Source organism: Cheilinus undulatus, linkage group 13 (assembly GCF_018320785.1).
Source record: "Cheilinus undulatus linkage group 13, ASM1832078v1, whole genome shotgun sequence".
Taxonomy (NCBI): Eukaryota; Metazoa; Chordata; class Actinopteri; order Labriformes; family Labridae; genus Cheilinus; species Cheilinus undulatus.
Window position 1 is genome coordinate 38,773,369 of NC_054877.1, and position 13,287 is coordinate 38,786,655.

Here is a 13,287-nt window from a genome sequence, read left to right on the forward strand (position 1 = left end):
AAAGTGCATAGTAAAGTCAGGAGTGTAAATCTAACACTTAAAGAGTCTATTTTAACTCTAAATAAGTGTTAAACTTCACTACACATTACTTCACATTACTCTCTCACTTTAATTCAACTATTTGTACAGTGAAAACACTTTAAGATCATAATAAATATTGGTTGCTACCTCACATTAAACAACTGTATGAATGTGAGGTAGCTTATGGCTGATCATGGATCAATGAGACAGACTTAGATGTAAAAGATGCCCTGAGTTGAAATTCTGCACTCTCACTATTGTTATAAGTGAGCCGTTACCACAGTCAGCAAGTGGCCCATTTAGTAGACAACTTCACTCATGGTGCAGAAGTGTTTAACATCAAAAACAAAAAAATAAGTCAAGAAACACGTGCAAGTGAACCCGAGCAGTGATCACTGATCAGTATGGTAGTAGGCGGAGCTTAGCTCAATTGACACTTGATAGAGTGTCAAACTCAATCACAGTAGGGGCCAGATTCTGAATTTAGATCTAACCAGAGAGCCGAACAGGGTCAACATTTAACCATAAACTGTCATTTGCATCAGTAAAACAAAAAAAGGGGAAAACTAACCGAGCACTGATGATAAATGGTTTTTTAGATTTAAAAGTCCAAATTAGAAGTTTACCGGCTCAAAATCTGAGATGAAAGTCAAACGTATTAGTTCAAAAGGTCAAAAACAGAAGTCATAGTCAAAATAATGGTTTGAAAGGGCAAATATATGATAGAATGTCAGAGTTGGGAGTTTTAAGAAGGGAAATATTTCATAAAATTCAAAATCATGAGTTTAAAAGGTAAAAACATGAGTTAAAATTTTGAATTTTGAGTCTAAAAGGTCAAAATGTGGGATAAAGAGTCAAAGTTAAAAGTTGAAAAGATCAAACTATGACGTCAAATTGGAAATAGTGAGTTTAAAAGGTTCAAATATGAATTTAAATTCACAACTGTGAATTCGAAAAGGTTCAGTTTTGATGTAAAAATTCAGAATTGTAAATTTAAAAGGTCAAAATATGAAATAAAAAGTCAAGCACTAAATTTGATTGTGAGATGCAAAATTGAAAACATGAAATTAAAACAAATTGATTTGTTTTCCTGACTTTTTATCTAAATATGTTTACTCTTTACTTTTTCACCTTTAAAAGGTTAAGTTTACATTTTGATACTGTAGTAAATCTGCAGACCTCATACCAGCGGGCCGGATTTGGCCCCCGGGCCTTGAATTTGACACCCCTGAGTTCGACTTACACTAAATGAATCAACACTGTCAGAGAACTCCAACAGTGAGGGCATTTAACTCTGAAAGGAGTTAAAATTATCCTTTGAGAGTTAAAACCAACACTTAAAATTCAACACTCCAGTTTTTACTGTGTATATGTTTTAGAGCAACATTCAGACATCTCATATTTCAGCACAACAAAGCTAAACCACCATCCATCACAACAGCATGGCTTCACAGAAGAAGAATCTGGGTATTGAACTGGCCTACTTGCAGTCCAGACCTTTCACCAAGAGAAAACATTTTGGGCATCATAAAACAAATAATTCTGCAAAGAAGAACCAAGGCTGTTTAGCAGCTAGAATCCTACATCATACAGAGAAGAATGGGACAACATTACTCTCCCAAAACCCCAAAAGCTGGTCTCCTCACTTCCCAGATGTTGTTAAAAGAAGAGGGGGTTCTACACAATGGTTAACACAGACCTGTCTCTACTTTTTTGAGACGTGTTGCAGCAGTTAAATTCAAAATGGGCTTATATTTTCATGACATGATAAATGTCTCAGTTTCAACATATGATATATTGTTAATGATCTATTGTAATAAAATGTGACTTTATGAGATTTGACAATCATTGCATTCTGTTTTTATTCACATTTCACTATTGAGCAACAACTTTTTTGGAATTGGAGTTGTACATGTAAATGAATGTTTTCCATGATCCGCAGAGAGTCAGAGGACTGGATGATATGCATACAAAACAATGCAACATAATGCCATGCATCATTACATAATACATTTAAGAATTTCTCTATTTCAAGGATTTATGGTGGTTGGAATCAGGTTATTATCATCATATATTGTTTTATTATCAGGCTTTTTTTTAAAAATCAGGTTATTACTTGTTAGCAAATTTTGGTCATTTTGCCTGTAATTCAAAGTCAAAATGAAGATAGACAGAACATGCATTAAGACAGAAGGGTTGGCGAGAAAATAGGTCCAATTTTATAACCGAATATTTGCAGAACATGTTATCAGGAAACCAAAAGACACATCAAAGAGCTCTTAAGCCAGTTGCTGCTTTGCCTGCTTGGTGATGCAGCTGTCCCCACACTGAAACCTCTGCTTCTGTTGCCAACTACCCTCAGCATCTTTCCCACTGAAAACACAAGCAGACCACAGATGAATGTCAAAGGCTAAAGCAGGTCAAGGATTAGACCCTTAATTGTTAATCCAGAAACACAACTAGTGGGATTTCCGCCTCTCTCATACTTCGACATCAGGCCGTTTGTCTGTTTGTATGAGGCAGATAGCATGCCCAGTGTCTTCAAGTAAGAGTAGCCTGCCAAGACGGATAAAACCTTACAAATGAGTCTGAGGAGCGGCATTAATCTCTTATCAAGATGGAGAGAGAGAGAGACGGTAATAGTGGACGCCTTAGTGAGAGGATTTAGGAGGCTGGTTTTTATTGACTTGGAGGGGCACAATTGCAGACTGATGATATTGATGCTTTTGGTGGAACATTTCCTGATCCGTCAGATTCATTCCTCTGGATTTCCTCCCACACAAGCCAGATTTCCAGCATGATCCAGAAGTGATGGCTTTTTAAGGTTTTGTAAGAGACCAGGCCAAAAAAGTGCGTCTGGTGTGAAGAAGGATTGTCTTTTTGGGTGATTTTTGTCCTTTTGAGAATAAAAACCCACAGGGGACACTGGAAGTCGTCACCATGAACTGTTTCAACCACAAACCTTCAGTCACGTCTTTGCTGGCAGAGGTCGCCAATCCTGTACTCCAATAATCAATCTAACCTCAACAGCCCGTACAGCTCCACATGACCGACAGAGAGAGAGAGCTCAGTGTCACGCATGGGAACAGTTTCCTCCTCTAAAATGCTGTCAAAGAAGTTGTCAAGCACAGAGAGGTTCATTTGACTTTCAAATTATCAAAAGGTCTTTCAACATTGATTGCTGTTTCTGTCTTTATGGAAAACACTTCCAATCTATTCCCCCAACTACAATGCTGGGAATTATTTGTAAAGGTTGTTTGACCTTACAAGGAGTGGGTTTGAGAGATGGCAGTTCTTCCTGGAAAAGCCCTTTTTAATTTTTATCATCCACAGAGTGGGTCTGATTGAGTGCTTTAACTGCATGCATCCACAATAGTTGCTGTGCAGGATGCATAAATATATTTTGCTGCTGCATGATGGGGGGTTGTTACAATGGCCGCCATAGTATAAAGCAGAGTCAGCAATGTGCAGAGCCTGAAGGCAAACAATAGAGGAGGTAACACAATGCACTCAGAGCATTTAAGAGGAAGTCTTACCTTGGTTGTTCCAGCGAAATTTCTCATCTGCTGAACTGCAAGAGACAAAGAAAAGAAAATACGGTTAGAGATATGTAGAAAGAAAAAAACATGTTTGCTTTTAATGGTTCTAATATTTGTTCCTTTTTGTTGGTACTCAAGGATGCCTCCAACAATGACCTCCAAAGAGAAATTATGACCCAAAATTTGTGCAGTGTCCCTGATGCCCACCCAGTCTCTAAGACGCTCAATTCAAATATTGTGATCAGCGGTATGAATCGTATCACAGAGCAGGTCAAACACATTTAAAAATCTTTTTTTGTACAGTGAAGGGATCATTCCAAATTTTTCTGAAGAAAGCTGCAGTGTACAGGTCTAAACTGAGCTTTAACTTACTAATTTACCCCAATTTCCACTGATTCTCAACCTCTGTTCTTCACTTCCCCACCTGACTTTCACATGTCATTAAGATCATGTGACTGCAACTACCTATGAGTGGAAAACGGCCATTGTTAATCTACTCTACCACACTTAAATACAACAATGTTGTGATTATAAATAACTGAGCCTGTGCGGTGCACATCATCTCTTTTAGGATTTAAACACTCATTATCAACCTGTTACAGACACTGTTGACTTTTTTCAATTAGAACTGACCCTCCACTGTGTAAACGTCTAATTATCTTACTGGATTGTTTCCAGGTGCCACAGGATTTCTCTTGTGCTCCTATATGAACATGCAAAGGTGTGAGATAATGAAGACCAGAGACCAAAGCTGCAGGTTTTAAAGCTTCTTGTCCTCATTAATGGACTGTTTCATGAAAGAGAATCAACTAGACATATGTAGAATTTCCATCTGCCGATATTTTATACTGCAGAAGAAGTGGATGGCTTTACACTTCTTCTTAAATTGTTTTTCTTGTCATACAAAACATAGTTTTGACTGAAATCTTACTGGAAAAGACACATTCCATAAGAGCAGTGTCATTGCAAGCCGTGATAATTACACTTCTGTTGCATTTCATCTTTGTGATGAAAGTTGCAGAGGCATAAAGTGGGAAAGAGAGAGAGAGAGAGAGGGAAACAGGATCACCCCAACCAGTGGAGGAGCATGGCTCTGTGTGTGTTCATGTATGTGGAGCCGTGCTCTCATAAAGCCGAAAGACACTGTTAATTGGAGACACCAAGTAGCATGCCATCATGGAATTAACATGAATGTCTTGGGTGGGGGGGGGGGGGGGGGTGACAGTGAAGCTTTATTATAGCTCTGTTGCTATAATGCACTGTGAAAACACTTTCCAAGAGTACCACATTACTGCCAGACGTTTAGAATACAGTTGTCTCTGATCCTCTCCACTTAGCCTTTAGGCTTAGGCTATGCCTATGCTTGAATCACAGCAGTGCTGATATCTAGTATAACACCATTCCCTTTCAGCACGGGAAATTGCATGCACCAAATGCTAGTATTTTTTAGCAGTGTTGCATCACTTTGCTCAACCTACATGCACATGCACAAACCAACTTCCAGCTTCTGTTAAACATTGCAAAGCTGATGGATTGGCTAGGGTCTGTGTCTGTCATCAGGTGGATTCATCTTGCAAATTTCAAGCTGATATACTTGTTCCTAGTCAGTTACAAATGGACCAGTCAGTGTCAGCTGAGGAGAAAGAACCAGAATCTTCAGGCGTGGTGATCCAAATAATTATGCACATACTGATTTTGTTCATTTTTCCTTGATAATCTCTATAACTATAGAGATTCCTTTTAAGGATGCTGCATAGGTTCTCAGTAGGGTAGAGGTAAGGGGATGATGGTGGCCACACCATGATTTTTTGCAGCATGGGATGGTGAATTTCTTGCTTGAAAATGATTTTACTCTGGAATGCACAGTTCCTCTTTTTATACCGTGGCAGGAAATGGGCAGTTAGGAACTCCACATATTTTGCTGAGGTCATTCTGGCACCTTCAGGCACCTTTAAGGGGCCCACCAACTCACTTCCTATGATTCCAGCACAAAACATCAATCCACCACCTCCTTGCTGATGTTGCAGCCTTGTTAGGACATGGTGGCTATCCACCAACCACCCAGAACTCCATCCATCTGGACCATCCAGTGTTGCACAGCATTCATCACAAGACAACTGAGTCTTCTGAGTCCACTGCAATCGCTTCTCCTTGTGGGCATTGGTTAAGATCCAGGGTTTTTACTTTTTGCCAGATACAAGGCCAACATTTCATCATTAGAAGAAGAGCAAAGAATCGCACTGAAAGCTTTTCTTAGAGGAAAGGATGTTTGGCTCTTCTCTAGGATTTATCTACTTGCTCCACTGATAGTGAGTGGTGATAACAGCTGCCTATCTTTGTAGTTTATTTCCCGGGGGAACGCACGCCAACTACATCATATGTTTTCTTGCTCTGACGGGACTATCAATATTAAAGGTCTATGCACAATAATAACCTCTCAGCTAAAATCCAAGCCACACACTGATGTTAGCTGGCCTCAAGCACAAAACAGAGCAGATAATTGGCTACAAACCAGTTCAGTAGATTGAGACTTACATAATGACACATGTAAAGCCCAACAAGCTTCCTGGGAAGAGATGTATTGACATTTGAAGCCTGTTCAAAAACCTGATACAAGCAGATCATCAACTTTTTCATTCAATCCTTGAGAATGAATATCAGGTGGTATATTGTCCAAGTCACTAATGCTGCATGTTACAAATTTCACAGCATATTTCACCTAAAGACTCCTTATTTGTTACCCTAAGCCTCCACAGATAGCAGTGAATGCTATTCGCTCCCTGCGGACACAGAGCAGATGCTATTAAATCATCCCATTGATTACCTCCATTGTCTGTGTATGTGTAATGTGTGAAGGATTGCAAGGGGGAGCCAAGCGGTACATGTTAATGGGACCCTCTGTCACAGAGGCAGACTCCTCATTCATCAGGCGTTATTATACCAAACAAAACACCTCCATGCGCGTACACACCCACTGAGGATGCACACACGAACGCAACACACAAAGCGAGGGAGCCGACAGACTCTGAACTTTGCCTGGAGGATGGAGCGCGTTGATATGAGACATACAGCAGAGATGGGGCAGGATGATAGGGATTATTATCTGGGCCCAGACAGAGCTGATGACGGAGTCTGACTCAATGTTTTCTTAAAGGGCAGCACAGACTGGTCGGCGCTTTCTCTTCCTGTGTTTGTGGGAGTCAAAATGTTACCTCAGTTCTTAAAAATTGCCTAAAAGGAGGTGAATGTGTTATTTACAGAGGCCAGAGGTGTGATGTGAGTAAAACGAAATGCAAGCGGAGTGTCTGGGTAGAAACCTGGTTGGAAACAGTGAGGAAAGAGGCCAAGTGGTTTTATCATCAACAGGGGCAGGAGCTGGAATAGAAGAGAGCTCAGAGGGGTATAACTGTCTGTCTGAGCTGGAGGAAAATACAGTGATTTGTTCAGATCAAAACAAAGCCGAATAGACCAGACTAAGGTTATTTTAGTTAACTAAAACTAGAAAACTAAAACTTAAATGGAAGAAACACTTGAGGTAAGAGATAGAAAAGCAAAAAAAAAATAAATTCTGCAAAATAACTAAAATAAAATTCTACACTAAATATCCTTAGTTTTAATGTTTGTCTCAAGTACGGTGGTTTACATTTTTTGAGGAGCTTGTTCATTGCAGATGTTATTAACGGGTTCTCTACTTTAAAAATATTTAACTTTTTTTTTACTTGGGGGCACCTGGAAAGCTGACTTAAAGACTTATCTAGGAAAGGTATTAAGTCTGTTTGACTGCATGAATGAATAGAATGTTTTTCCATGCTTCACAACACATCTCCAACAATCAAACCTACTTTAAACTCTACTATAAATATGTTGGGCCACCCAACCCATTCACTCAACATTCACAGAGTCACACTGATGACCACTCAACAGTCACAGAGTCACTCTGATGACAACTTAACAGTCACAGAGTCACTCTGATGACAACTTAACAGTCACAGAGTCACTCTGATGACAACTCAACAGTTACAGAGTCACTCTGATGACCACTCGACATTCACAGAGTCACTCTGATGACCACTCAACATTCACAGAGTCACTCTGATGACCACTCAACAGTTACAGAGTCACTCTGATGACCACTCAACATTCACAGAGTCACTCTGATGACCACTCAACAGTCACAGAGTCACTCTGATGACCACTCAACATTCACAGAGTCACTCTGATGACCACTCAACATTCACAGAGTCACTCTGATGACCACTCAACAGTCACGGTCACTCTGAAAACCACTCAACATTTACAGAGTCACTCTGATGACAACTCAACAGTTACAGAGTCACTCTGATGACCACTCAACAGTCACAGTCACTCTGAAAACCACTCAACATTCACAGAGTCACACTGATGACCACTCAACAGTCATACAGTCACTCTGATGACCACTCAACAGTCACAGAGTCACTGTGATGACCACTCAACAGAGTCTCTCTAATGACCACTCAACATTCAAAGAGTCACTCTGATAACCACTCAACATTCAGAGTCAGTCTAAAAACCACTCAACAGTCACAGAGTCACTGTGATGAACACTCAACAGTCACAGAGTTACCCCGATGACCACTCAACAGTCACAGGGTGTTAGAAAATATAACTGTCTTTTGACTAACACATTGGTCCTGCTTAGTTTAAAATATCCTGCACTTTTTACTGCTTTAATGTAGCTCAAATCCTGTATGAAGGCTCTCTGTGGTTAAATGCACATTTACACCAATCAGCGTCTCTAAATTATCTTATCTACCTCATGTCTGCTTACATCCTTGCATGTTTTATACTCTGATCATGTCTAGTTAGCATCTCCTTGCACCTTTTGCACATCTTGCTACCATACTATCAATGAACACGGACATGTTCATACTAAAAATAATACCTACAAGAGCTTGTGCATATTCAAATCTTGATTTTGTAAATACCTTTTTTATTTTTACTTATTTTTGTATTTAGTGTTTATTTCCTATACTCTGAGGGCAGCATAGTAACCAGAGCAAATTTCTTGCTGCATAAGCATACTTCATCAATAAAGCAGATTCTGAATCTTGCTAGCATCCAATCAACCTGCTTTTTTTAACTCAACAAAGTTCAAGAGCAGCAGAACGCTGTGGAGAGCCCCGTCATGGGCTCAGTCCCAATTAGACCCACTGTCACAACCACTTAGCCTGACTCCTACGTCTTGCCAGTTTATGTCCAAGAGCTCCTGTTGAAATGGTGGGGTAGCTAGAAAGGAAAGGGAAAATGGTCCTTCAAACCCAGTTTTTCCAAAGTTACCATCCAATATGACTGTTAAGGGAAATCCTTCAAAAATAATTTGCAAATCAGCACCAAGAAGGCGGCGCAAAGATCAAAAGGAGTGAACAAATATAAGTAGAATTCTTGAGGAATGTTTTAAATATCTCTGTGCTCTTTGTATTTTTTTTAATTAATTACAAATTACTTGGAAAACATGAAAATTGTGAAGGAATCCTTTTCTGGCATAGCTTCATCTCTGATGTTAAACCTGTAAGTCCATTAATAGCAACTGCCTTTAAGTGGTGGTATTAAGAAAGCAAGCTAAGATGTCCATCCAGTACAAAGACACCTGTGTCTGGAAGGTCTAGTCACTGGGTAATCAGTATGCCTGGTAACCATTACACCATGAAGACAAAAGAACACACCAGGCAACTCAAGAGAAAATGTTATTGATAGGTATAAGTCGAGAATGAATACAAAAAAAAATCCAAGGCACTGAACATCTCCCTGGGTTCAGTTAAATCCATCATCGAGGAATGAAAGAAATATGGCATATGTGTGAGTCTGCCTAGATCAGGCTGTCCTCACAAACTGAGTGACCGTGCTGAAAGGAGACTAGTAAGAGAGACTGCTAAGACACCTATGACTACTCTGAAGGAGTTACAAGCTTCAGCAGCTGAGATGAGAGACTCTGAATACTACAACTGTTGCCGGGGTTCTTCACCAGTCAAAGCTTTATGGCGAAGAGAAAGCCACTGTTGAAGAAAACACAGATCAAATCGGAACAAGAGTTCACCAGAATGCATGTAGGAGACTCCATGGTCAAGTAGAAAAAGGTTCTTTGGTCTGATGAGACCAAAAATGCTTTTGGGTCATCAGACAAGATGCTATGTTTGGCGGGCACCAAACACTGCATATCACCATCCATGGCAGCATCATGCAATGGGGATGCTTCTTGGGAGTTGGCCCTGAGGCTTGTAAACGTAGAGGGTAAAAGGAATGCAGCAAAATATAAACAAATCCTGGAAGACAATCTTATTTGGTCTGCAGAGAAATTATTTAAAGATAAAACGGTGAATGTTCTGGAGAGGCTGAGTCAAAGCCAAGACCTCAATCCAATAGAGAATTTGTGGCTGGACTTGAGAGTTTTGCAAAGAAAAATGGAGTAAAATTCTAGTGTCCAGATGTGCAAGCCTGGTTGAGACCTATCCTCACAGACAGTGCTGTGATTGCAGCCAACGGTGGATCAACTAAATACTGACTTTAAAGGGTTGATTATTTATGCAGGCACTTATTTTACATAACATGTTTTCATTCAGTTGACATTAATTTGTAGATATCTGTTTTTTCGGCCATGATTGATCTATGAAATTAATAAAAGGGTAAACCAGCTAAGGCAATGAATGTTGCATCTAATTCCAAAGCGGTCCATCCTTGTTTTGTTGATATGTCCCACTAATGACCACAAAAGTCTCCCAGAGCCTTTGAGCATCATGGGTGTTATCATTGGTCTTAAACTTGTGTTTTAATTGAAAACCTGCAATGACATATCTACGGTAAGCCACTAGAAAAGTCAAAAAAGCCAGGAGATCACTAAGTGTGTATTTACTCTCTGGGGACAGTGAAAGGCTGCTTTAACTCTCATAGAAATTCATCCAGTAGCTGTTGAGATATTTCAGTCAGGGACAAAGTGACGCTCTGACTCCCTGCACAGAGTGACTCACCTGTTTGCCTTTTGAGGCCCTTTCTTTTTTTATAAACTCCATATTTCAGAGCATTACTTGAGTTTTCACATCATCACTTCAAGTTCGTTGAGTTCAAGATGGTGATGCATGTGTTTTTTTTTCTTTTTACAGTACAGATAATGGCTGACTTTTTTCGGTGTGAAAGCTTCAGCCGTCCTTGTCATCTACCCCCAAAAGCTTCTCCCCTCTCTTCACCTCCTCTTCATGGCCACCAGGTACGACTAATCAGTGCTCAGTAACTGAAACAGCTCATTGACCCGTTAACCCAGGAAACAGAGAGCTGGTGTTTTTCTCCCCATCGAACCTCTATGACACACCACCGGGTAGTGACAGTATAATTAGTGGACCGAGAGGAAACTAATTGACAGCGTGATCAACTCGCCTGCTGCAGGTCACGCCATGGCACGGCACTTCATCACCGCTAATGATATAATACTGTGTGTTTGTGCGTGCAGGTGGAAATGTGTGGCTTGCTTTGTGTGTAAACAAGACAGCGAGTCAATGTTGCACAGGGATCAACAATGGTTTTTGTGTTTGAATCTACAAAGATGAAAAAAAAATGTGGGTGAAGCATACAGGTCAAATAAAAAACAGCAGAGTTTTCTAATATTAGTGCTTCTTCTCATCCTCAGATGGTTTTGATGCACAGAATCAAAAATGTTACATAATCCCTCGATCCGAAGAAAAGGACACTGACAGGCTACACAACAACATGTCTCTTTGTGCCTCCAGCTGCCTCTAAAAGACAGAAAGGATGGCTGAACAAATTGGGATAAAAACATAAAAGCCTCTTCCTCTCATGTGTGCCAGTTACCAAGAGACGAGCTCAGTCCTTATTTCCATCCTCATTGGTTCACATGTGATCTTAAGAAAGGGATGAATATTTATCTCCCATGTATACTAACCTTAGAAATAAAAGCAGCATATTGAATCTTGTTTGTTCAAATATCAAACAGATAAAAAAGGAGGTGCTGTGTAATAATGGGAACAGCAGAAAAAGACAGGAATTAGCAGTGTTCCAAGGAATATCATTATAATTATATGCAAAATATAATTGTGCTTAGCTGACTAGTCTAAAAACGAATAAATGCATTTTACACTGCCGACCTTCAGACTTCTTTGCAGTATAACCTGACATGGCCTTTGGCCAATTTTATTCCCATTTTCTTGATCAAAATCCTGCCAAACCTTGTCATTCCTATGGTATGCTACTGGTGCTAAGTGGTTGTTTACATCAGTTTACAGAGCATTGTTGCAGCAAAGCCTTCATCATTAAGGACAATTACAATAGCTACTAGTGACAGGCAGCTGTGTTAAAGCTTAGATGAAGTGTTTGACTGGGATGGCGGGCCTAAAGACAAAAAATTGATTAGTTTAACCAACATAATTCTGCTGCCGACGACAAAGGCATCCACATTTAAGCTGCCAGTTCCCTAACGGATGACTGAAAAACTCTTGGCCTGACTCATAGAAGGACTGCCTGTTTTTTTTTTTTTTTTGTGCTTGTTAAACCATGCAAATGAGTCAAAGACACCATCTAATTTATAAAACACATGCAAGAGTTAAATGCTCCTCTAACTGCCCTGCAGACTAACACGCATATTCAAATGATCCATTATGCAGTCATTTTGAAAAAATTGGCCCCTTTCTATGCAAATCAGCCTCACTGCAAAAAGGTGTCAAAAACAGCTCCAACAGCTGTGGGAGTCTAAGAGAAAAAAACTGTATGTTATAATGGATTAGGGCTGAACGATTTACAAAAATAATCTAATGGCGATATTTTTTCTCAATATTGCTCTTGCGATTTAATATGCAGTTATTAGATTACGTAACTTGTGCATTTTTCAACAAATTCAAGTAATAAATCAATTCATATCATTACCTACATTCAGTCAGGAACACTCGTCGTTTTACCATTCCATTGCAAAATGGATATAGCCTAAAGGTTTACTTGGCAGAGAAGGCTCTGCTCTAAAGATGCTCCCTGGGTTTGTCAAGCAGCATACTTTGACTTTCCAGGGAGCACATGGCTAGAAACCTCCATATGGATGGACACATAAATGACAATGTGTACTGAAAAAAAATAATCATTTCAGATGGAATTAATCCATAGTAGTGTGAATCTGAATGAAGATGCAACAAGCTTTAAGCTATAAAGGAGTTGACTGGGGTGGGGGAGGTAAAGCTTGTAAAGTTGCTGCAAAAAATGAATGTATTAAACTGCTATTTTGACATATTTCAAGTTTAAGACGTATTGCAACTTCTGCAATTTGTAAATTGCAGCAGGCCGTATTGTGATTTAATCTAATTTGCGATTAATTGCGTAGCCCTTTAAAGGATATCATACACAAACTTTCCAGTGATCAGGAAAGCATTTCTGCCTCTCTCTGATTTTAAATTAAGTACCATAATCTTTACTTAACTATTGCTAACATAACCATGGGTTATATCAACACCTCCACAGTTCATCCACACACTACATGGAGACGGTCTGGGCCACTATGCATCAAGGCCAGCACCAGGATTACAGCTTTGGATGGGCCAAATAATATCATAAACTGTTCCCACTCTTTATGGACAAATATATTCTACAGTCTACTTTTTTGAGAAAATGCTGAAGATGTTTGAATCATTTAGCCTATGATAGTGGCAGGCTTTTTGTTTACATGACAACTGATTTATAGGAGAGTTGCAGTTCTTAT

At 39.6% G+C, this 13,287-nt stretch overlaps 1 protein-coding gene across 10 annotated transcripts in view; it reads right to left on the reverse strand.

Moving 5' to 3' along the window:
* ctnnd2b (catenin (cadherin-associated protein), delta 2b) overlaps positions 1–13,287 on the reverse strand; it is a 273,868-nt gene that overhangs the window by 114,447 nt on the left and 146,134 nt on the right. For all 10 annotated transcript variants that reach the window (XM_041803815.1, XM_041803814.1, XM_041803823.1 and 7 more), the window contains one exon: positions 3,558–3,592. In XM_041803815.1, the coding sequence (XP_041659749.1) occupies positions 3,558–3,592 (35 nt within the window). The remainder of the gene's footprint in view (positions 1–3,557; positions 3,593–13,287) is intronic.